Genomic DNA, 25,849 nt, shown 5'->3' on the forward strand with positions numbered 1-25,849 from the left:
ATTCAAATAAAAAAAAGAGGAAAAGAGGGCTGTGAATCTAAAAACTTCAGTTTATGAGTAAAGAATTTTTCCAATAAAAAAAGAAAAAACCAACATAGTTTAGCGACATGCAGTGGGCGTGGCCGCGGTTAGTGACGTCATTCAATGACAGCTAGCTGTCAGAAAGTGAGTTCATTCCTCCGAGCCGAGCAGACGGACCGCCGTCGACAGCCTTTTGCTTTTTCCGTTTGTATCCAGCACCCAGAGTCAGCGAGACAACGGACAAAGCTTTCCACCGAGCCCGGCCATGGACGAACAGGCGGGGCCCGGCGTGTTCTTCAACAACAATAACAACTCGGTTTTACCCGGCGCTGGGAAAGGACCGTTGCCCGATGGCGACGCTGGGGAGGCGGCCAGGGCGCAATACAGTATCCCGGGGATCTTGCACTTCCTGCAGCACGAATGGGCCCGTTTCGAAGTAGAGAGGGCACAATGGGAGGTGGAGCGGGCCGAATTACAGGTGAAAAACACCACACGACCGCACATTAGTGACACTACCGGGGCACGATACTGCTCCTTTCTAGCAACTCGCTTTCAGTTTCTGTGTTTGATTGTTCTTGTTACCATGCTAGCTTGTTAGCTTTAGCTTAGGAGCTAAAGGCGCTGCACGACGGCTATAGCGACCTTTTTACTCCGACTGAAACCACTAAACTTGCTTGCTGGCTTTTTGAGAAGGCTTGAGAGTGTGGTAATATGTTAGAGTGTAGGCTTAATTAAACGACTTACTAACAGCTATATTTATTAGCAAAATCTATAGAGTTGTTAGTGTAGCGCTAGCCACATTGTATGTGTAACATTTAGCTTTGCAATTTTCATTGCATTTTATTTCTAATCCAGAAAAAATGACAGTGAGCTGGAGGAAAGGTAGTACTGTTATTAAATGCTTGTATCTCTTTATAGCTGTCACTTCTGATAGACAGCATACACCATATAAGAGACTATGGAGTTAGTATGTCTTGTTTATGAATGCTATCATAATATACTAGATGCCATGTCACTGCCACTCATGATGGGGAAAATAAAAAATGCTGTCTTTGGTAAAGGTCACAGTGCTTTAATGGGTCTTTTTTCAACTGTCAAGCAATTTTAAAAATTCAGCTACTGATAAATTGTAAGGAGACAGAAGGTTTTCCTGCTGTGAATGAGGATTTTCCATGGAGGAGACCAGCTGAACTAGATGTGAAAGACCCAAGTTCACTCTGTAAACCTTGTTTTGTTGGGGTTTCCTGAATCCAGAATCTTAACTCCCTTTCTGTCAAGTTTTGTTTTGTATAACTCTTTATTCTTTTGCCATGTTTGATTTCACTTTATGGAAGCTCACTATATTTTCAGGTGAAGGTGCCGACCCCTGTTGGCTGTTTTCTTTTTCCAGTTGATTCAAGTAATGGTTAATAGTTATGGCCCTATAACTGGTATGTGTGTGGCTTTAGCTGAGTAGAAACTGTCTGCAGCAGTCTACATGTTGGACTCTTAATAATCTGCACACAGGGAAAATGACTTCTGAAACCTTATGCCAGACCATTTTTTTGGCCAGGCTTTGAGTTGGCATTGTCATTACTATTTAGCTTGAGTCCTTATGTCTAATGTTGAGTTGAAAATGTTTTTGGGGGGCCAGTTTTTGGGTTTTAGACAAGAACCCAACGCTGACTTTTGACAGCAGGCAGCTCCATCCACACACTGACCTCAGCTAACAAAGAGAGGAGAGGGAGACACTGCATTGTTTCTACATTGGTGACGTATACACCGATCATTGTAGTAGGGTTTTGACTCATCAGCTCTTGCAGCTCTCTGCGTCTGGCCCATGTATTAAGCTTCCTGTCTGCTGTCATGAAGCAAGCTTATCAGCGAAGCAGCAGCAACTGCGGCAAAGCACAGTTAGGTTGCTAAATGGCTTATTGGCTGGTTTGTTTGTGGCGGCAAAATGGTGCGCGCTCAATTTGAGTCGTTGTTTTTCTTGTTGCCTGTGAATCCGAATAGAATTTTCAAGAACTAATGCTTTGTTTTCTAAGCTGTGAACATTAACTGTTTTTTAATATCTTCCTGTGCTAGTCCTGCACCATACTGGAACAATAATGATGAGTATTGAAAAGCTTAAATAATCCACATGGAATTGTAACCTTGTAGTGTCCTCGGGGGATGTATACTTATTGCAAACATATACGGCACTCTTACTTATAGAAGATATTGATGGATGGAGTAGCTTCCAGTGAAGGGACCGCAGTGAGGAGGGAAAGTTAGAGAGTCATTTAAATGAATGTAAAAAGGCATGTATGAATAATGAAAAGTTCCAGTGGAGCTAAGAGCCTTTATGGAAGACACCATGAAGCATCTGCAGCGTGTTCTTTTTTTAATCCTTTCTGCAACATACGGTTCATAGTCTTCATCATCATCATGGTCACACACTTTTGTTTCAATCACAGAATCAAGCTGGCATTTCATCTTGCATGTTTAAGGAAGGTTACAGTCATGGTTTCAGATAAAAGCCCATTAAGAATGCACTTAAAGCGATTTCACAACCCAGTGAACACTAGGATTTTTTTTATTTTTTATTTTTCTTGTTGGTTGCATAGACATTGCATGGAAGACAATTGAAGCTGTGTGTTATGTCGCTGTTTTTGGGAGGAAGGCAAACCCCAGGGCTTGTAGGAATGTCGTCCAGCCAGCCTGTTAGGTCATGCTCAGAGCCACTCCTCTCTAGTGGAGCAGCACAGAAACAGTACTGTACATGCTGTGTACTCCTGCCGCTGCCGTGGCGATACTGTGTAATGCATAGGCCGCTGTCATTCATGATTAGACTCCAGCTGAGTGGTCATTGATAATCAATTGATTGACTCAATCAATCTGATTTGCTTACTTGTGATGGTAAAAGGTTACAGCTCTAGTTAGTCTGTGGTATGTTATTTTATAGTTATTTTCATGATCTGTTTTATTTATTGAATATTTTTTCAATTAATGCATTAATTTTAAAAAATTAGATTATTCTAGGGCAGCTGTGGTTTAGAGTAGGTCGTCCACTAATCACAGGGTTGACGGTTCGAAGTGTCCTTGGGAAAGACGCTGAACTCCAAATTGCTCCTGATGGTTAGGCCAGCATCTTGTGTGGCAGCTCACATTGATGTGTAAGTATGCATGTGAACAGGTGAATGAGAGGCACACTGTAAAGCACAATGTAAATCTAGTCCATTTAAATTGTCAATTGTCCAGAAAATAGCAAAAATGCCCATCACAAGTTTTTAGAGCCCAAGGTGACATCTTGAAATTGCTTGTTTTATCCGACCAAAACTCAAAAGATATTCGTTTACGATGATATAAAACAAAGGAAGACAGCAAATCCCCACATTTCAGAAGCTACAATCAGCGAATGTTTGGCATTTTCTCTTGATAAATGACTCGGACATTAATTCGATTATGAAAATGGTTGTTGATTTATTTTCCTGTCAGATGCCTGAACAATTAATAGACTAATTGTTTTAACACTCAGTGGAACTGAAACAGGTGGATTTGTTGTATTGGTTTCAAGTCAGATTAGTGGCACACACCAGTCAAGTGTATTTATTTTTGATTAGCGGTGTATACACAGCATGCTGTTGTTGACTTTAAAGCATTGTTTTGTAGGGCTGGGAGATAATTTAATATTATTGTGTAGCAGTTATTACTGGAATTGCATTATGCTGATAATTTGTTAATTAAAAGTATTCTGTTGACCAAAAGATTTCAAGCAAATTATAATTTAAAAACACACTTCTGCAGAGATTTCTGATGTAATACATAACAGTGGAGGGAAGTTCATTGTATTTTACTGAAATGTGATCATTTTTGCATACCCTTGCCATATTGAAATGTATATCTATTAGAAAGAATATTCTTATTAATATCGTGGTATTGATTTAAATGATATCACCCAGCCACACAGGTCGTCTCCAGGCCTCATGGCCGAGGTTGAGTCTAGTTACACCATGTATGGGCCAGGCAGTGCACCAGTGTGCTTCATCAGTCCTCCAGTTATGGGGAAATCCCTGCTCCGTGGGGTATCTCCTTGCCAGAAGTATCTGTCAGAGGCCATAATTTGACACCAAGAGAAGGTTGAAGGTGACGCAGGGTGTAAGGTGGCTCCCTGTGGCTGCACATTGAAAAGTGGGCCAGCTCACCAGATAGAAACCCTCTTATTTCTAATGGAAAACCTTTTAACATGAGCAATACTATAGTGTGGTTCATGTTATTCGACTATTTCTCTGCATGTCAGAAACGACGTGGAGCAGCCTAGAATTACCCTGCTTCAGTTAGATGATTTATAATTGTGATCTCATGTTTATTTTTACTAATAGCAAAGTCTGGGGCATATTTAGCTTAATGGTGCAGGACTAAGAAGGACTGAGCCATGCACAAACATACTGTACACATGCACATACCGTGGCATTCAGAAATTCAGAAATGGGTGTCACCGTCATTCCTCAGTCGATACTTCGTCCACCCCCAAGCTGCAGTTATTTTTGCTTGCCTTCTCAGTGTGCGCCTCAGAGTGGGAAAGCACAAAAAAAAGCAGAGGACACGCTTCCTCAGAAAGAATATATGCACTGTTGTCAGTAATGTTGCTCTCGGATATTGACACAGAAATTTTAGAGGTCGCAAATGTTAAAAGCTATATGTGTTCACACAGAAACTAAAGCTTCACGACTGCTCACATTCTTTCTCATGTAACTGTGGTGTAGACCACAAAGAAAACCCCATCCTAAGTCATAGGTTTGACAGACTGCAGTAATATTCCACAGAGACACAAAGACAGTTATAGCAGTACAATCAAATATTCACTGTGTACAGATAATAGTGAGTAGTTAAAAGGGTTTGTGTTTTCCTTGCTTTCCTGTGTGCCTAAAAGCAGCCATGTTTATTAAGTAAAGAGTGGTCCTTTGGTGAACTATCCCTGTTGGACTCATGCAGCACATAGAGCCTTTCTCCTGGCTGCAGAGCTGACTTGTTGGCCTGTTAATTCCCCTTCTCCTTCCTTCATTCACACTTACAGCCTTCATCTGTCTACGTGGGTGTGTGGGACAGCTGCCTGATTGTGCCGCAAAGTTCCCTTCCTTCCCTGGTTTTACAGTAAATCCGAGGTCACCAGTCTGTCAGAGTTGTAAATTTGTGCACTCACCATCGGGGCACAAAATTAGCACCAGCCACCAGCCAAATGCTGATAAAATATGCAAGTGGCTGGTAGATTTGCCACACTCACTAGCCAAAAAACAATGGTAATCTATTGAGTGGCTGGTAAAATTTGAACATGAGTTAAACAAAGTTCATTTTAACCCTGCTCACCAGATCAAATTGCTATTGTCCTAATTTGATGTGGTGATATGATGTGATGTAAATGGGCTGTATTTTTATATATCGCCTCTTTAGTCTTCTGACCACTCAAAGCGCTTTACACTACATGCCAACATTCACACATTCATACGCAGAGGCTGCCATACAAGGTGCCAGCCTGCTCATCAGGAGTCCGGACGGTGGAAACGTGAGTGAGAGTCGGAGAGAGGAGTGTTGGGAGGAGTTTGTTGTGTTGGAGTACAGATAGCCTTGCTTAGTGTTATCTAAAGGATTTTCAAAGTCATGGCTTAATATTTAGCTGATTAGTTAGCTGTCCAACAACAACTCAACTCTTGCAAGATTTCAGAATGAGACCTCTCCTTGAGTGAGACTTGGTCAGACACAATGACAAACAGATGGGATTAAGTGGAAGGTAAATAAAAATGTTTTATTTCTCCATAATGTTGTCAGACACTTATAATAACAATCTGAGCCTGTCTGTGACAAAAACAAGTACTTTTAGTGGACGTACATTGACTGTGTGCTGTAGCCCTGTCCGATTACATTGCAGCCCGTTTCATGGCTGCTGGCTGAAGCACTCTTGCTCAATACTGGACCAATTTCAAAAATTGTCATTGCCAATAGTCAGTTAGACACAAAAAGATGGGAAAATAGGGTCCAGGTTGAAAAATCCTCAAGTTTCCCTTTAAAGTACATGGTAAGAGAATTAGGTTTTTTTGTGTAGAGTTGTGTAGACATTGTATGTCCTCCTCTGTGTATATAATTTTATTGTTTTGGTGCAACTTGTTTCTCTGTTTTTCTCTTATTTCTTCTATGTTTCTTTATTTTTACTTTGACATGTTTAAATGGTTAAACTGTTAAAACAGGAACAGCTGATGATGGGTTTTCTGGGGGTTTTTTTCATTTGAAAAAAACTGATTTCAAAGTCATAGAGCAGAATTGCCCCACCTGCATCATTCTGTGTCGTATGAAAATTGAGCAGGTACTTTCTTGTCTAGAGTTACCAGTATCAACTTCAAAACCCCACATCTCTTAATGCTAAAGAATAATCATTCTTGCTGATCTGTGGATGTATGCGTATTAGAAAGTGAAAATGCTCTTTAAGAAGCCTGTAAGAAGTAATAGTCACCTAAAGCTAGAGAGCTTGTCTGACATCCCTTACATGCCAGATAAGTATTGAAAATGGAGATGGTACTGAGCTTTTCTATCTTGCGGTGCCACACACACACTGAAGAGGCCAAAGGGCACCAGCTGCCTCCTTGCTGCCACTCTTGGGTGTTGACCGCCTTTTATTGGAAGAAAACCAGTCTCTGTCTGCTGGGCCTGTCCTATTTCACTCATTTCATATTCTGAAATGGAGCACCTCTAGCTCTGCCAGAGATGCTTACCCACATCAATGTAAGATCACTCCTGTAACAAACTATACTTATACACATTGTTGTGGATGCTGGCTTGTTATTGAACAGAAGATCACATATATAAGAAATATAGTCAGACCTACAAATTTTTTTACTAAATTATTTTTATTTCAAATCCTCTCAGCTACATCGCCAAGTTGTTGAAAGCTAAAGTATCTACAGGAGACATTTATACAATTATTTAAGGTTATTTTCAACATGGTTCTGCCAAGACCACACCTTACAGTCACACAACCTAGTTGTCAGAGAAAATGCTGATGTTGAAAAATTTAGCTCTTCGCTTGCATGCGTGAGTGTGTGTGTGCGCATGCCATGAGCCTTATGTAATATTGATGCGGCAACATGGGATGCAGCACCCTAGTCCCAAAGAAGCCCAACATACTGCCTTTGTTTGCACCCCCTCGTAACACTGCAGTGTGAACTTGACATGAGCATTGTGATGGCAAAGTGCAAAGTGAAGCTCAAGTGGAAAGTCATGATGAGATGAAAACAGCAAATCTGTGTCTCTGTAAAGGCTTAGAAAAACAGTGATGTGTTTTTGTCAGCATTTCTTCGCATTATAAGGCTTTTTGTTCTGTTTTATGCGTATGAGGTAAAAGATACGGCTCTGCTCGTTCTCGATAATAGAGCAGAAATCTTTATTAAATCACAGTTTGAGCAGCTCACCCTTAATCCACGCTCACAGACATCAGTGTGGATCGATGTGCAGTGTCTGCATTTAAAGGGGTGAGCTCCAGCCATGATCACAGTATTTCTCGGTATTTCACATTGCTGTCAGGGATCAGGAAGAGCAAAATTGAGCAGTGGATTAAACACAGCAGTTTGTTTGAAATCCACACCCGACAGTCAGTCAGATGATTGTGTAATATTTGTAGATACGATCGCTATCTTTGGCACCTTCCAGGTTTCCTCTGAGACAGAATGCGGTTGTGGAAGGACCATTAGTTTTTGTGCTGACACTTGAATTGCCCTCACCACCTTGAGCTAAGAAGGAGGTGAAGGGATAGCTGGATGAGAAACTGGAGTTAATAATTGTTGAAATTCCTTCAGGAGAGTAAGGATAATCCACCTAAACTCAGCCTTACCAGGGGTCATTGACAGTGTATAGCATGAGATGATACAAATTTGTCTACCGTCAGAGATTTTTCCAGAGCATTAGTATCGTCTCTGGATATATTTGATCATTGTAGGAAATGTTACATATTGCTCTATGAATATATTGGATTTTATGATTTCTTTCATCAATGCGATGATGAACATTTGTTAGGTATTTAATATGCCAGATTACCTGAAATCTGATATTCCTGAGTGGTTATTTTATCCAAAACAGTCTATCAATTGATCTTCCAGAAGCTGTATTATATTATGATACACAGTATATCCATATTGTGATAAAAATGTATATTGTGATGGAGTATTTTATCTATTTGGCCCAACCTCACTAACACTGCTCTCTATAAATCCTGCAAGTGAAAGAAAATCTAACAGAAGCAGCAATCTCTTACACTGCTTTACTGTCTGAATGTGGAACATTTAATATGTGTAAGTATTTTTGGAAGCTTATTCCAAATACCTTAAAAAATGTCATTGTATTTTATGAGATGAATCAGCCAGACCAATGTATGAACAGCAAACTGGATATAGTCTAAACAATAATAATAATGTTTGTTGTCCTTATGAGGACAGACAAACTACCATGTTTACACTTGGATTTTCACTTATATATATCATTGTATTTATGACCACGGACAAAAGCCTTTTAAAATACAGTTATGAGTAAATATAATCTTTAAGGTGATCAGAACATAAATTGACCAGCGTTTATGAGTGATTGGTGATTAAAGATTCAAGATTGAACGTATCTGGATTACTGTTGTTTTGACTGTAAAGGAGTTAAATTGATCTGTGATGATGTTTTCTATTAACAAATAGAAAGTACAAGCTGTACTACTTTACAGTAGTGCATACAGCCCAGCACCTCTGCCGTGCTTGTGTTGTTTTGCTGCTCTTTTTTTTCTGTTGCTACTAGTGTAATGGCATGCATGGAATGTACTTGGCTAGTTATCAGGTCGGCCATCACGGTGCTCATTGGTTTGCGGTAACTGTGAGGGTAAACCCGGTGTTCATTGAAAGGAAGGTTGTTTGCATTGTAAATGTGAGATTTACACCAGCCCCCTTTTCCTTGTTCTGTCCGGACCGGAGCCGAAGGGCCAGCGTGTGTGACCATTTTGTTTGTGTGCGAGCCCTGAGGTTGTATCCGCTGAATTTCTTAATACAAATGGAGTGAGCTCAGTCTTGCTGCTGTAAGATTTTTCAGTGTTCACTCTGTTGAGATTAAATGGCCTCATTGTGTTGTAGATGTCTTTTTCGATGACGCAGACCAAGTCTGGAAGAAAACATGTCTGGAACTCATACTTATCAGACTTTGAGGTCATTTTAAGATATAAATAGCGGGGATATAGTTTATAGTCAATCATACTTTAGCTGAAAATCGTGTTGAAAAAGAAAATAAACGTTGACATCGTAATGTAATGGAATTACTCTCATCTCGCTCCTGTGCTCTGTGTAATCCACTGCCAACAGCGTGTTTAAATAATGATGATTGACACTATAACAAAGTCACGCCAGAGACACACAACTATAAAAATTAAGAAATAAAACTGCTCTCCTGCTTAATACAATTGTTTGTTGCCAATTCATCTCACGTCAAGCTAAATGGCGCTGAGAAGGGGCATAAAATGTATATCTCTTTCTAGTAATTGCCTTTTTTTATTGAAAAGAGCTGAACTATGTCGTTTGAATATCTGTTTGTTTATGCAGTTTTATGTGTTTCTGTCTTTAAAAGCGTCTCAGATTGTAATTAAACAGCTGGAAGCTGCTGCCTTATCCATTTTGCCTTGTTCTACTAATTTAATTAAGAGTGGAAAATTGACTTTCAAACTTGGACAGACTATATGCCAAAAGCAGCAGATATTGAGACCAATTTTCTTACCTCGGCTTACCAGAATTTAGCGAGTGGCTGGTTATTTTCCTCCCTAGCCATTAGCCTATCTCTGCTGCCTCCTTTTCCTGTCTCTGAAAAGCTCTGCGCTGTAGATGGATGCCCCATTCTGCATGTCTCTTACTCAGACAGACTAAGGAGCCCTTATCCAGCAGCCCAATAATGCAGTCAGTGTGAGGCCTGGAATTAAATGCTTCCTGTGTCTCTTTATGGACCGAGTTGACTCATTGCATTCCTCCCAAGGTTAATGTTTGATGGAGGAGAGATGGCGAGCCAGAGATTCACAGAGCTGCACTCTTCTCTATCTCTGGCACGGCAGAATGCCATGGGTCCCTGGGCCAGCGCTTCATGTGGATAAGGAAGTGAACGGTCCTCGCTATCTCAATCAACACACATGTACAGTTTCATCTACTGTGAAAACTGTGCAATCTCTGTGTTTGATATGTGAGGTAATCTGTTGAATGCGGCTCTTCTTACACTTGGTTGTTTTTTTTGGTAATTCTTGAGGTATGACTTGAATGTGCAGCTCTCATTGTCAAAATAAGTGAGATGAAGAAGAAACCTCGGTACTTTTTCGGTGCCCTTTTGTTGGAAATTAGTTGTTTTTTCTGCTCTGCATTATTTAACAGTTGAGCCAGAAAGATTGACTGTGTTCAGTCGGACATCAAGAGACGATTAATGGAAAATAGCTCTGCAATTAGCATAGTGAGGTATTTGAAGATTCGGTCACCCAGTTGCATGTGATACAATTTGAACACCCAGAGGCAGTGGTCCTGACATTTCCTGATATTTGGATCAGAGCCACTTTAGCCAGAGTAAGTTATTTTGGGAGCCACTCAGTCTGGCCCTATTCAAACACTGATAATTTTCCATATGCAATATTTTCCTAATGCCTTATTTGTGCCCCTTTAACTATGTGCCTCCTCTGCTATCCTTCGAAAAGCACAAAGCTATCCATGTGTTATTGCATGTGAGCAAGTTGTTAGTTATCTACAGCGCCCTTTACTCCTATCATATTGGGAAGTAAATAAAAAAAAAAAACTTCTGTAATCCACCTCGCTGGATAAATCAATATTTTTCATCAGGTAAAAAATTAACAGCTTACACACTGTTCCTTGTGTTCTGTGGCTTTGCTGACATTTTCTCTATTTATTATCTGCCCTGCTAAAAGTCACTGAAACTGAGCTTATAAACGTACCAGAGGCCTTTTCGGATGATTGTTTTTTTTGGGCACAACCTTTCATTCTTGTTTGTTCTTTCTGTGTCAACGCTCAGTAATACGGGCTCAAGGATGTGGGAAGTCAGATGCATACTAAACGTTGTTAACAGAGCTGTCAATCCAAAATGCATTAGTATGGATCCAGCTGAAAGTAGACGCACATGAAACAGGATGAATAAGGAATTGTAGATCCAATTGTGATATACATGCTGTGCTGACGTACCTTTTCAAGAGCGTCAGTTGTTGGCCTCTATGCGTGCAGACTGTTGCCAACTTAACTCAGTGCTGTTATTTAGCATTATTTCTTTCTACACATAACTAGCCTGGGTCTAAGGTCCGAGCGAGGACCGTGTCAGTGTGGAGTCGGAGCAGGCAGGTCGATCTGAGTTCTTGTGCGGAGAACTGTGGATGATAAGAAATGCTGTTGTTAATATGAGGCAGATTGAAGTGCTGTCGTGACTCATTGTTGCAGGCAGCAGCAGCAGCAGCGCTACTTGCTATCTGTGTGAAACTGTGATCCAGCCCACTCAAACTCGCACCATCCTCTGCATGTAGAGTGAAACACAGAGAATCAAGTCTGTTTTCATTCTCTTGGGGATGTTAACATGTAGTTTGTAGAATTCAAATAATTTAAAAGAGAAAGTTTCAATTTCCTTTTTGATGTTAGAAAGGAGATTTTTGGCTGATGGTGCTATTCTCATTTCATCATTTTTCCAGTGGATCTGTGTCATCCCGTCTTTGCTCCTCTGTGCTGATTTGTTTGTTGTTATGTGTTAATCCAAAATAAGTATCGCACTGCATTCAACTGTCATCTCTCTTTTAAAAGCAGAGTACTGAAGCCCACCACTTATGCTCATTGTCTTGTTGGTGATTTACAACAACTGAGACGGACTCTAAAGTAGTGTTGAAATGGAAATAACAGCATGCTTATCCTCCTTTCTGTAAACAGCGCAGCCTTTAGAGACTTCAGCCGCTTCCAGAGCCTTTTGGCAGTCTTCACCTTTCTGTAACCTCTAAATTACTGAACAGACTGTGCAGACAGATTTTGTTGAGTTCAGTTTTGATTTATCTCTGTTCTTCAGACTATTACAAGCGGGCCAACATTTAAGTATTTCTTTATACCTCACTATAAAGTCGTAATTGTGAAAAATAAGCAGCTTTAGCTAGTTGAGGGTAGCTGGAGTGCAGTCGCAGCTAGATGTAGCAAAAGCTAATTTACCAACTTTTTCTGACCAATTTTGATGCTCCATCATGGTACTCATAGTAATTGAGTTTGTTATACCACATTAAGCATAAAGCTGTAGTTAAATGTAATTAATGGAGAAAAGAGAAACCTGATAAACTAGTCCTGTTGAAAGCTAACTAGTCTAGCTTAGTTGGCCGTTAGATTTTCCACAGAGGATTTGATCTTATCTGTCTTTTTTCCCTCCTTTGTAGTTTTGCCTGTAATATTTTGTGGTGATGACAATCTTATCTGATCCTGCTGTAAGATAGTTGAAGTTTTACTCAATGTGTCATCTGCTCAGCGTGATTTATATAGTGAGCAAGCCCCAGCACGCTCATTACAAATGTGTATGAATATGTGCATGCGAGCATGTGAGAGTGTGTGTGTGTGTGGTGGCGGGGGGGTACCCAGCAATGTAATGTAATGTAATGTAATGTAATGCTGACTCAGACTGAGTGCGTCAACAGCTGCTGCCTGTTACTGAAGAGAGACAGTGGTGTGCAGAGGGAGAGGATTTGGGGGGAGGGGGGCTGATAGTTGTGTGGGAGAGCGAGTAGGTTAGATTAAAATAGAAAAGTACAGATTGGCTTTTTATTTCCCATCATGCCACGCATATTGATTTGACACCATCCTATTTCTGTCTCAACAGAAGTAGTTGCTGTCAGATGTTGCCTCGTGGAGGTTGTCTTTGAAGTGTTTGTTGCAAGGAAGCTCATATCTTGGATGAAGATGCCAAGAAACCAGAAACATTGACTATATTTATAAAAGCGACTACTGTATATCTCTTACTACTTTAAAATGTGACCTGACAATCCTATTTTTGTGTTTTCAGGCCCAAATCGCCTTCCTGCAGGGGGAGAGGAAAGGCCAGGAGAATTTGAAGAAAGACCTTGTGAGGAGGATCAAAATGCTGGAGTACGCGCTGAAGCAAGAGAGGTGAATGCCTACAGCCCACCCACCATACACACAAATACCTCAGCTCGTCTGTAACAACTGCAGTGTTTTCATGTTTTGTTTGCTCCCTAAAAATAAATCCCCTGCCTCTGAGAAATGTGGAAAAGGAGTACATGGCAGTGTGAGATTCTCACCGGTCAACAAATCAACATCTGCTGCACCTGCGCACAGCTAGTACACTCTAGACTGCAGCTCTGTGCATCTTTTCAGAAAGATTTATTTGATAGTGTGTAAAAAGAAAATCCAGTCTCTGCTTGTTTGTATTCTACATGTACTAGTCCGATGTCTCAGCTGCTGTCAGCAGTAGCGGTAATGGAGTGAGAGTGCCAGAGAGATTCCCCCCGAGTCCAGCTGGTGTGATGTCTCTGGACGAGAGCATGTGTTGGCAGGGAGGCTTTGTTTGCTGTCTGATGCTGATGACTCTGCAGCGTCCTCAGTAGAAGGACAGGACGGGAAAGGAGAATTCTGTCTCCAGCTAAGACAAGGTCACAGTCGCAGCTTTCTTTCTCCATTAAACCAGAAGAATTACATTGTTCTCATTCTCCCATGTACCAACCCGTCACACAAAAGGACCCTGTGGTAGCGGTGGTGATACACTTTGCTTTTCCCTTCCTCCTTGATGCATGGCTGCACTCTGGAACAGAGATATATTGGCGGTGTCACCACGTCTATACCAATGTGACTTTAAACCATCAAGCATATCATTCAAAGAGACTCTGAAACAGTAGCCCTCCACAAAAATAAACAAATAGTCCTTGTTTATTTTAGACACATGTAACATCTTTCTATCATCATAGCTCAGGATTAACTCAGTGTATTAAAGGGTAATTCCAGTTTTTTTTTTTATAACTTAGGTCTTAATTTCGTAGTTTTGACCATCATTCCTATCAGTAATACTGCATTGGCCCGAATATAAGATAACCCTGATTATAATTATTTTCCAATGCCTGTTTTTGGAAAAATATGTGTTGAAGATACAACACATGCTTGTCCTGTTAGGAAAGTGTCCCTGAGATACTAGTAATGCAAGGAGAAAGAAAGTCCTCATCCTTGAAACGTTTTCTCCCATAAAAGTGAAATACTTCCATTAAAACAGAATGTAAATCCCACATTTCTACTTTCAACATTTGGAGAAAAACATGTTACACGACACTTCAGAAACTCCTACAGGTAACAAAACACTTTTAGGGCTGAGACTTCAATGCACTCTTTAGCTTAGCAGCATCAATGCTACAAACAACGTAGTCTGACTCACCGGTTGTACGCTTTGTGTATAAGCCTGCTGATAGTCGACTATTTCAGACATTCTCCCACCCTTTCGCTATCTAAGTGTTACTGTTTTCAAAATCCCCATCACTACTTGAAATACCAACAAACCTCAGAGCTAGAAACCTACACGCTGAAAACGGCAAGTTATGTTTGTCTTTTTTATCAGTGAAACTTGTATCACATAGTCAACATACATCACTGTTTTATGTGGTCTTTTCTTTTGTGGGGAAGTTCCCCCCCGACACTATTGTAGCAAGGGCACTGTCGCTACATCCTGGGCTTAGCACCGCCCAAGACGACTGTGATTGGTTTAAAAGAAATGCAAACAACCCAGAGGGTTTTTTTCCCTTATAGCAGAATGATAGTGGGTGCAGCCAGACCTTAGTGGGTGCAGCACTGGAGAAAGGTCTGGCTATGCGAGACTACAAACAATCCATAATGCAACACTCTCTGTAGGAGCTGGTGTGCACTGGTAAACTCTCTGTTCAAAAAAAATATCTGATCTTGTGAACATGTAATGGTCTAGTCCTCGAATATAAGACGCCCCCCACTTTTTCTAATGTAATTTCCAGATTAAGATATTTGCGGTACGGACATTGTGTTCACAAAGATAAATGCTGAGATCTGGGAATGAGGAGATATCCCTAATACAACTCTGGTTGTATTAGCCAACTATTCACTGGGAATGTGTGGAATTCTGTGAATGCAAAGCAAAGCATTGCTGAAATGAGTGCTGGTAACATGTAGGGCTGTAGCCAACCAAAGAAGATCTTGGTCGACTGAAATTCTACCTACTCTTCAACCAATCAATTGGTCAATGGAGGGAGGGAATGTGCACATTATCTCTAGATTAACTAAATCGGCCACAGTGCACTAGAACTGGTAGCCTTACTAGCCTAAATGAGTTATAAATAAACATGAAAGCTATTTGCAGTATATTAAATCATTTTAACCTAATTACTTTATACTGAAATGATAACAACAGACCCAGAGTCAACTTTGGTTCTGTCCTGAAGATTCTTTCATCTCTTCTGTGCTGCAGCATATCCTGCCTGATTCTGTGGAAACCAGATCTTCTTCATCCCCACACAGCAGCATAGCAATCTCCTTCTCTTATCAGTTTTGGGGGGTTTCTTTGGATACATGTTCCTCCTCCTCAACTACTGTATAGGCTGCGTCTGGATTTTCATCGTCCAGAAAAGAGAGTTGCTTGAAACGAGGGTCTATTACTGCAGCTGTAATGTACACACTGCTAGTCATCTTCAGTCTTCGGTCTTCAAGTTCCCACCTACTGTCAGTTTCTTTGACCGCTTGCTTTTCATTTTTTTTGGTAATGGGTCTGTCATCATCCGTAATGGCTAGGTGTCATTTTTTCAAGTTTGCCAGCATAGGTGTTGTTGCAGACAGGGAAGTGTTGTCCTCTTCAGACAGTAGCTCAGTGGGTTTCAGCACATTTGTAATAATCTCAGCTGCATTCCACTGTGCTGTAGTAAGATTCAGTGTACTGCACTCGTTCTTCTTGGTAAGGTTTGGATCAGAAGCACTGAGGTAATGGGCCAGCATTAGCATCGCTCCAGCAGTCGCTCCAACATTGAATAGGTTGAGTTCCAACATGTAGAGACATCCTGAATCAGTTCATTTTTAGGGACATGTCGCTGCTCCTGCTTCTCTTTTAGCCTAGTTTTTGCTTTGTGTCCCTTTCTAAAATGTCCCACTAGATGACGCGCAGCAGCCACGGTGCGACAAATCAGGTCTTGTTTGAGTTCAGAGTTGATACAGAACTGCAAGGTGTACGCTGCACAACTGACTCTCTGCACATCTGGTCATTCATTCGGTCTCCATACAGAGTGCCATATTAGCTATGTTGTCACTTACAACGGAAACTCTTTGCTCCTGGAATTCCAAAGGTATCGCCAACTTCACTGAGTTGTGTAGCAATGTTTCAGCCCATGTGTGCCTCTTCCATTTGGTCTGTCTCAAGAACAAGACTGTAGTTTCCACTCTTCGTCAATAAAATGGGCAGTCACAGTCATGTATGACTCCATTCAAAAAGATGTCCACATATCTGTGGTCAAGCTCAGTGCCTCACTGCATTTTATTAACTCCAGAACCTTCTTTTTTAATCTGTCATATTTTAGTCCATCATATTTTGTGGTTAGTGTGTACATTATTGTCTTGCGTGCTGGCACTGTATATCCAGGTTCCACTGCTACTTCTGACCGACCCCGGAGCTGTCAAAGCTGTCGCAGTTATATTTCAAACAAAACGATAAGGCTATTTATTAGACTAAACATACTGAAATATGCCAATTCTGATGCTGCCACAAGGGCTATTGATATAGCACTTTTCTCCTTTTATGAAAGTAAAACCAACGATTTTCTGACTAGTGAGAATTTGGTCGGACAAGAGCATATCGACCAACCCATCAACCAGAAGGTGTCAGCCCTAGTAACAAAGCCCTCTCTGCAAAAGAAAAGGTTAAAAATAGACAAATGGAAACTGGAATGGCTAGTTCAGACGGTAACAATTGAAAAGACTCACTGCAGGTATCTTAGCTCAGCCAGGAGAATGTAATGAGAGCCATAACATGTCTGAGTGAGACAGCAGCTGTCAAAATGGGTCCGTGCCCTCATTCCTCCAGTCAGCTCTGAGGTTAGATAAATTTTTGCGTACATTTGCTCTGTGAGGAACATCATTATTAGGTTTGTTAAGCGTGAAATCATCCTCTGGCTGTTTGTAGTGTATATTTATCTACTTTTCTCCAGTGAGGTCACCATAGACTTTGTCTCAGGAGCAACACTTAACCCAGAATTACTACCACCACTTTTACCACTTTCCCTGGTTGCTAAGCAACAGGTTATGTCTCCGAGGGTATCTGAAAGCATCAGAAATGGCTCTCTGAATGTAGGATGTACCCAATTTAAAATTAATTTGATTTTGATGTGCGGGTGCTTCCTCTGGATGGGGGGGGGGGATTAGTGTGGCAGTGCTGTGTGCACTGAAAGGTGTGAGAGTTCTCCTCCTATTAACTCTATACAGATGTGTGTCGTCACTGGAGGAACCTGCATCTCAGTACCACAAAAGATGAAATCCATTCATTGCTATCTTCTATCTGTAGTATGTTTTCTTTAATGATCACCTTTCAATGGAATTGTATTGTGATAATATGTGCATTATTGTATTTTTGTTTTACACATTTTTGTCCAAATGAATAATTCCAACCAAATTGTGATAACAAATAAGTAAAGTTTTTATTTTATGCGTGGAGAGTTTGATGTAATGCATGGCAGTTACACTGTTTTGTTAGTATAGTGTACTTATGTAGTTTATTGCATGAACATCACTTCTATTGTCATATGTGATTTTGCAGACAATATCTGTTGAAATAATTTATTGATTATTCAATCATCAGAAAATTAATCTGCAACAACTCTCATAATCTTTTAAGTCAATTATGCACAAAAATGCAAAAAACCAAAGGTTCCAGCTTCTCAAATGTGATTTTATTTTTTTAAAACCTTTTATGAGAGTAAATTTGGCTAATCAGAGCTCATATCAATATCAAGACAAGCAACTTGAATATGTTAGTATGGGCTCAGGGAAAAATTACAATCAGCATTTTTCACATTTTTCTAACAGTTTAATCAAGAAAATAATCTGCAGATTAAATGATGATGAAAATTATTATTAATTGCAGCCATATTTATTCTATCATAATACTGTACATACTATATCGCTATCTGAAAAATGTTGTTTTTAATGTTGTGATATTGACCCTACATACGAAAGCATCTGTCTAACAAGCGAACGTGTCTGTGAGAAGTAGAGCGATGACTTTCAAAGCTTATGCAGATGCCATGCATAATGAGTTTTTTAAATAGCTTGTTCTCAGACCTTTTTGATCAGCCCTGTTTGCTTATTTGTATTCTTTTTTTTTTTTCTTTTTACTTCCAGAGCAAAATACCACAAGTTAAAATATGGGACAGAGTTAAATCAAGGTGACATGAAGCCTCCAAGCTACGACTCTGGTAAGTCTACGGAAGCTCAAACATCCAACTCCACCTCTTCATACTAAATCACAGTGATCGTTGTGTTCACATACCTCCAGTGACAGGACTGTTACGCATGTGAAGGCTCCATTCATGCTGAATCTTGTTTGCCTTGATAGCTTTCGTCACAGTGTCCTTTCCTGAATAGTCAAAGAGTGCCATTGTTGTTCTAGAGGTAATGTACAAATATTAGCTACTTAAGGTGTTAGGGAATAACAAATTTGATCAATTTGTTATAAAAGTAGTATAGGTTGAAAGAATTCCTTAGGGGTATATGTATGAAAAACTCTTTATTTGGAGCAATCATACCCATTTTTCACTTGAATTTAGTGGCTTTTAACCATGCAGATAGTTTTTATTTAATTTGTCCAGATTTGGGTAAATCTGCCTCTTAGATTTCAGACCTTCACTCTAATATAATTGAGGTCAATAAAACTTTTGTTTCTGGTGTTTAAAGCATTGTGGAAAATTATTCCAGAGATATTTTGAGATATTTTCCAGAAACATTTTGTCAGTAGGAAGTATTTGCTGTCATTCAGAGTTACTGGGATTATTGTCTCAAAATGTCGCTGTTGAATTTTTTTTAAATGTAATTCTTTAATGCGAGCATGAAAAAAAGAATTACCCTCCGTTCGTATTGTGATGGCAGCAGGAATATCAGAGACGGATTCCTCAAAACTGGGAAAAATTAAAACAATTAAGTCTGCACTCTGAATTCTCCCAGTACAGAAAAAAAGATCATCACCACATGCTATGTTTTCAAACACAATGCTCCTCATCGTATATCCTGAAACTCGGACCAATGAAACCAAAACTCTCTGCGTGGCTTGATACCACTTCATGAATTAAGTTTAAACTATATTATCCATTTAACTCTTTCACTTTTCAGTGTTCACCCTCTCTACTACAGTACCTTGATTTTCTGCAGTATCCCTCCTGTATGTCTCTTGTTGTAATATTGTTGTTTAATTGGCCTCTCATGTTCAAGTCCTCTGCCATCATTAAGTCAGATTGCGATATTTTCTCTCCCCTCTCCTCATCTCTATTCATGAGGGCTGTTCAAAGCACCCGAGCCCTTGAAGTGTTGATGAATGAGGGAGGTGAGGGGGGGGAGAGGTGTTAGGTGGATGGGATGGAAAGGGGGTTGGGGGGGGAGACGAGGAGTGGGAGGTGTTGCTCGTATGGTGGCACACCTGCCCGCCGCTCACCCTCCCGAATAAGGCATGACCCACTTTTTTGAAGCACCCTTCGTCTCTCTGCCCGGCCAAATCAAGCCCTTGACACACACACACTCACCACATCTAAATCTTATTAACACATCTCTCTGCCCCATGCAAAATTCCCAGCTGACTCGTGAACGTAGTGCTGACGTTGTTGAATATCAAAGTGTGCTTTGAATCCCATCATGATTTGTTTTGTCACAGCCGTAGACAGTCATAAAGAGTGTGTGTTGTTCTGGATGCTGCAGGCACAGACACACGTCATTTCTCTTTCTAGTAAGTCATGGGACATGGTTAGAGCAGAGACCGGCCATTTTGAAGGTGTTGAAATGCATCATTAAATATCAAATGTTTTTGTTTTAGCTGTTGCTAGTTTAAATCTCCTCTCTGTTTCTTCTGCTAGTGAAGTTATGTATACAGTTTTTATAAGGCAATAATTAGCCATTGGTATGTTAATATTTGCATTGTACCAAGTGACAACTCATGGTGAACTACAATAAAAGGTGACAGCTTCTGTTCTTCAAGACAGCTGTTGCAAGCACGTTTGCTACAACTTAAAGAGAAGCAGCAGACCCTGCATCTATTTTTCAAATACCCTATCTACTTAACTCTAATCCACTGTTGACTTACTGAAAGCAGCTGAGCGCTGGATGTGTGTAGTTGCCAGGACGCTGTGATGCAGGAATGTTCTGGTCGTGTTTACCGAGTGGAAATAATGTCAGAGGCTGTGTTGTTTGTGGAGCCCTGATTTGTGTCCTTCCCCTCTCCTCCAGATGAGGCCAACGAGAACGAGATTTCTGGATCGTTCAACAATCAGCTGTCCTGGAAACAAGGCCGTCAGCTCCTCAGACAGTAAGTGCACATGATTTTATCCTTCTGTGACGGTGTTCAACCTAGAAAACAGAATCGCTGTACTAAGATTAACTGTACGAAAGATTGAAAGACCTGGATGTTCAGACGTCCCTAGCTGCATTTGTCTGCATGAGTAGTGTCACTTGTGTCAGACATAAAGGTGTTTGTGAACTTATTGTGCTACAGTGCCAGCAGGCCCCAAAAAACTGTGGAGAAGAGCTCCCTCACATGGGCAGCAGTAGCCATTACCTGCTGTTTTTTTGTTTTTTCTTCAGTGTACCCCACTGGCTCAGGAAAATGTAGTTATCATATCATCCTTCTCCCCAGTCGGTCTTTGTAAATAAAGCAGGCTCCGGCCTTTATCCCAGACACCATCAGGCAGCTTCACACATCATCTGCCCCAACATGCTGCCTGATGAGGCAGCCAATTTATTCTCGAGTCTGTGTCAAGGGACAGATCAATAATGTGCTAAGACACCCTTCCCCTTCAGTCAGTCGCCCGCTCAAACTGCTAGAGCGTCTTCTGCATCCCTACAGGGTAGGTGTAATATTTGATGAGTAGCTCATCTTGCCTCCGCAGAGCTTGATACTGTTAACTAGACCAGTGCCAGAGGACATGACACATTTGACAGTAACAAGTACTTGAGTCTTCCTCTTCTCTGATCATACTGACGTCTTTGCAGTAAATGAGCTTATTGTCAGCTCTGTTGTACAAGAAGATGTTGTTTTCAGCATTATTAAAATAATTTACAATGTCTCTGCACCGATTGCAACCAGTTAACCAATCATTTACCTTGTTCCAGGTACCTGCAGGAGGTGGGCTACACAGACACCATCTTAGATGTGAAGTCCCAGCGAGTGCGAGCGCTGCTAGGATTAGCTGGGGATGGAAGCGGGAGAACAGGTGAACGAACTAGTACTGAGCCTCTGGTCAATGGAACGGACACATCAACAAAGGGCATGGGTACCAGAGGGTGAGTACTCTCCTCTAAAAGCATGTCACATTGTGTCTAAGACTGCGTGGCAAGGGGCTGTGTTGGGCAATCAAATACATGCAAATGTACATTCCTGGCTGATCAATTTGTAATGTGAATGCCATATTTTTACTGTCACCACAACAAAAGATGAAATAATTGGCACCATGATAGTTTTCCAGAGTTGTAAAATCATGTTTCAGAGTGTTATAAACGGCTGTGCGGCATTTTAGCATCTGCACAGCAGACACAACACGACCCGCCGATGCAGCCCCTCGCGTTATTATAACGCTTGGTTTTTTAAAACGATTTAAAAGATAGTCTTGCTCGAGGTATGTCAGACGGAGCGATAAGTGCCCGGTGAATCGTTGCATTAAGATGTAAATACAAAAAAAAAAGATGCAAGACACGTGTCATCAACTCGCATCACTTCTGTGTTGCTCTCATGTTTTGTAAATGTAGCTAAACAATAATCAAGGTCTGACGATGAGATTGTGAAGTCAGTCGCAGCCAGGGAAAAGAGGGCGACGTGAAAAGCTGATTTGGCAAATTGAGATTTAGGTAAATCTGTTTTGTAACAGTAGCTTTATTCCAGCTCACCACTGTGATTAGTTGGTTTGTAAACATGGGTCATAGAAGCAGTTAAATTGTGGGCTTTTTTGCCCTAAATTTTTTAAACACCATCATTTGGTATGTGTTGCTCATAAAAGTGATGGTCTGAATCTGTGTACCTACTGTATAATTCAGTATTTTCAGGGGTTTTTTTTACTTGGTGTGGTTACGTATTATGCTAATGTGACTGTGCAAACAAAAAGCCCACATGCAATATTCTGAACACATACTGCGCATAAGCCTGAAAATGTCAGATAAGTTAAACATTGTTAATACAACTGTGTGTTAATGCACGCTTCAATATGCTTCAACAGGAAGGCTGAACTCGCTGACACGAGCGCTGTTCTAGAGGCCTTCAAGTTCATCGAGAATGCAGCAGCTGAGTTCAGTGATGAAGATGAGGAAGATGATAGTGAGGGAAAGGACAGGACCAATGTGGAGTCCCGGACAGTAAGGAAACAAGTCTTCCTTCACTTTCTTCACTTACATAAAGTTAAATAAAAGTTGTCATCTTATACTATTAATAATGATCCTGTATTCTCCCCCTGCAGATCCTGAGGAAGAAGCCTGCATCGTCATCGTCACCGTCACCAGCCAGTATGGACACCAGTGAGGACCCAGACACAGAGGAGGCGCTGAAAGGCTTTGATTTCCTGTCCAGCCCTGACGAGATGGACACCTCACCGGAGTCCAGAGGCACCGGGGACGGCACAGACTGGGGTGAGTGATGGTCTATGAAGTGCAGAGTTGAAACTGGAGGAAAAACATAGAAATATAATACAGAAGTTTCAGAGGCACTGAAAAGATTGCTAGTTATTTTATGTTTTAATTGTATAATTTGCCTATTTCTCTAGATTTGACTCTTGCTCATAGTGCGGTGATTGTTCACAGAGTACTCGTCATTCATATTTCATGCTGTGGTCATAAATCATAATGTTTGGAGTTTCCCTGTTTAACCCATAGTGTGTGATCTCTTCCACTGTGTGTTCCCATAGCCAGCCTGTGACCACAATGTCTCTTCCACTCCTGTGTGTATCGACAAGTCAACCTGATTTCCCTCAAGTCTGTGACACGTGTCCCACTGGTCCTTAGATTAAAGCTAGAAAAAAAAAATAGGCTTGATGTCATGCTGAGGCGTTTCTTTGTATTTGGACGTGGGTTGGAGTATTAGAGTCATGCCTATAGACAATTTGATTATCACAAAGGCTTCAGGGCGAGGATTTTATGATTCGATTTGTCATGACTCTGAATCCAAATGTCCAAATGAAAGAATTCCACACAGGGCATTAATTCCTTCCCACCACTCTCCCGTCTTTCAGTAGAAAAGAAATACTAAAAAGATTAAACAAGATAGCTGCCAATGCTGCTCCCACATATAGTAACTCTGGTAGTGGTAGTGGCCTCATTTAAAGAAAATAGGCTCCCCTCAGGTCCTATAGGCCTACTACTCTACTCGAGGCTTGAGAAACCTCCAGGAGAGTATGAGAAAGCGCTCTGTGCCTCACCCACCCTGCCAGGCCGCTCGGGCCTCGACCAGGGCAGTTCCTCAACAGCCTCTCGGTCTGGTTTTGTCCCCCTGTGTAGAGAAGGACGAGCAAGGTCCCATTTCTGAGGCCTGGGACGTGGACCCGGGCCTGATAACCAAACTCAAGGAGCAGTACAGAAAGGAACGCAAGGGGAAAAAGGGGGTGAAGAGTAAGTCCTGTCAGGCGTTGCTGCCTCCCTCCCTCTCCTCTCTTTGTAGAGCCTGACTTTCCTCCTGAGTTCAGCCAAGAAGCCTCAAATCAAAAATAAACATCTTCACTGTTTTTTCTCATCTCCTTCTCTAGCTGCTCCTTCTTATGTATGCCTTCTATTTGGCATTGCTATGTCCTCCTTTCCGTCATTTCATACTGAACGTTTCCTCTGTCTTCTGTACTGTCACTATTATTTTCCTACTCATATAAACTGCAATGCCTGACGCATGTTTTTCTGTCCCGTTTTAAATGTTTTGATTTATATCCACGTCATCATCTCGTCCGCACGCTCAAATATCAGAGATTGATGTGAAAGTTAGTCCATCTGCGTCCCATCTGGGCTCTCACTCGTCTCCACAGTCATCTGTTTCCTATACCAGAATCTACAGTCATAATAACATGATTATCACCATCATCATCCTCATCTGTCGGGCCGTGTTGATACTGTACAGTCATGTTGTTGCTTTTGTAAATTGATAGCAATTAAAAGCTTTTTCAGTGACTCGGTGAAGTGACTCAGCTGAATACTACTGCTCTGAGAATAACAGCCCACTTCAGACCCATTCAGTCGCTGAGAGCCCTTTTAGATTTTACATGGACAAGACCCGAGCTCCGTTTCTTTTACTGTGATTAAATCATGAGATCGACAACTCGCACTTTAGCTCACTTTCTTCTACATTTGATCGCAACATCACTTTTCACACTTAGCTTTCTCCTCCTCTGGTTTTAGCACAGTTTTATTTTTTTTCTTCACACTGTGTCAGTGATTTATCACTTTTGTGGGAGTGTGGAGGAGATTATAAGTAGATTTTTAACCTCATATATACTGTATTTACTCGTTTGGCATTAGGGTTAAGGTTTTACTCATGCTAAATGTTTGCAATGAAAACAATAAACATTCAAAATTGATCTCACCACATCCAGCTATATGTTATATTATTCCATCCACACAGCCCACATTTAAAGATAAATGTGCTTTAACCCCTTTTCTGCCTCTTCAATTCATCTAACAAGGACTCTGCTGCTGACTTCCCTTCATTTTCTCTTCTTTATAATTTATTAATTTCTTTTTCTTCCTTTTCAGTGCTGCTTTCCTTCCATATTCATTCTTTTTTCAGCTTGTACTCACAGTTTTTTAATTAAATATTTTATTGTTTTTGTGTTTTTTTTCTCCGCTCCCCGTTATTACACGTGTCTCTTTGGTAACACTGTTGACCTGACTCGTTAAACAGGGCCCAACCGGTCCAAGCTGCAGGACATGCTGGCTAACCTGAGAGATGCAGAGGACATGTCCCACATGCAGCCTCCCTCCACCCCTCAGTCACGGCCCAACGTGGCCCGGTTCAATGAGCACGAAGGGAACCGAACAGATGAAGGTGCGTAAGAGTAGATTAGCACTGACAGAGATTTAATCATTATGTGTCTAATTTTAAACAAAAATACCAGCAGATTATAGCACTCCTAACTCTCTCTTAATAGTAGACAGTAGTTTTATATTTATTTATTTATTTTCCCCGTAGTTGAGGCGCTGACCTTCCCGCCCACCTCAGGGAAGTCGTTCATAATGGGCACAGACGAGGCCATGGAGAGCGAGCTGGGCCTCGGGGAGCTGGCCGGGCTCACCGTGGCCAACGAGGCCGACAGTCTGGCATATGATGTGAGTAGGAAGGAGCGAAATGGATTTCAAGAGCCATGAGACCATCTCTCTGGGAGGAAACTATTTCTGTTCATGTCATCATTGCAGCCTTAAGAGAAACAGCCTCCTTACCTGCTACCTCCTAATTTGCAAGTCACACCACATGCTGAAAACTCAGCATTTGTGTCTCAAACAGCTATTTTTATAGATTGTGTCAGAGAAGCTGCTTTCAAAGTGTAGTGTTGGAAGCTGTCAGTTTGTTTGTCTCACTGGCAGAAGTTGAGATCACATTTACAGTAATGTCAGTTTCATGGCTACGAAAAAAG

At 41.0% G+C, this 25,849-nt stretch overlaps 1 protein-coding gene across 2 annotated transcripts in view; it reads left to right on the top strand.

Moving 5' to 3' along the window:
- Positions 1 to 143: 143 nt before the first annotated feature.
- Positions 144 to 25,849, top strand: part of LOC122996698 (striatin-like) — a 30,762-nt gene continuing 5,056 nt past the window's right edge. The window contains exons 1-10 of one of the 2 annotated variants that reach the window (XM_044372280.1): positions 144 to 499; positions 13,054 to 13,157; positions 18,399 to 18,472; positions 20,487 to 20,565; positions 21,369 to 21,539; positions 22,466 to 22,601; positions 22,703 to 22,871; positions 23,736 to 23,846; positions 25,120 to 25,263; positions 25,408 to 25,544. In XM_044372280.1, coding sequence (XP_044228215.1) covers positions 287 to 499; positions 13,054 to 13,157; positions 18,399 to 18,472; positions 20,487 to 20,565; positions 21,369 to 21,539; positions 22,466 to 22,601; positions 22,703 to 22,871; positions 23,736 to 23,846; positions 25,120 to 25,263; positions 25,408 to 25,544 — 1,338 coding nt within the window. In that variant the 5' untranslated portion in view covers positions 144 to 286. The remainder of the gene's footprint in view (positions 500 to 13,053; positions 13,158 to 18,398; positions 18,473 to 20,486; positions 20,566 to 21,368; positions 21,540 to 22,465; positions 22,602 to 22,702; positions 22,872 to 23,735; positions 23,847 to 25,119; positions 25,264 to 25,407; positions 25,545 to 25,849) is intronic. The other variant, XM_044372281.1, reaches the window with a different exon arrangement.

The sequence above is a fragment of the Thunnus albacares genome, chromosome 14, assembly GCF_914725855.1.
Source record: "Thunnus albacares chromosome 14, fThuAlb1.1, whole genome shotgun sequence".
NCBI lineage: Eukaryota > Metazoa > Chordata > Actinopteri > Scombriformes > Scombridae > Thunnus > Thunnus albacares.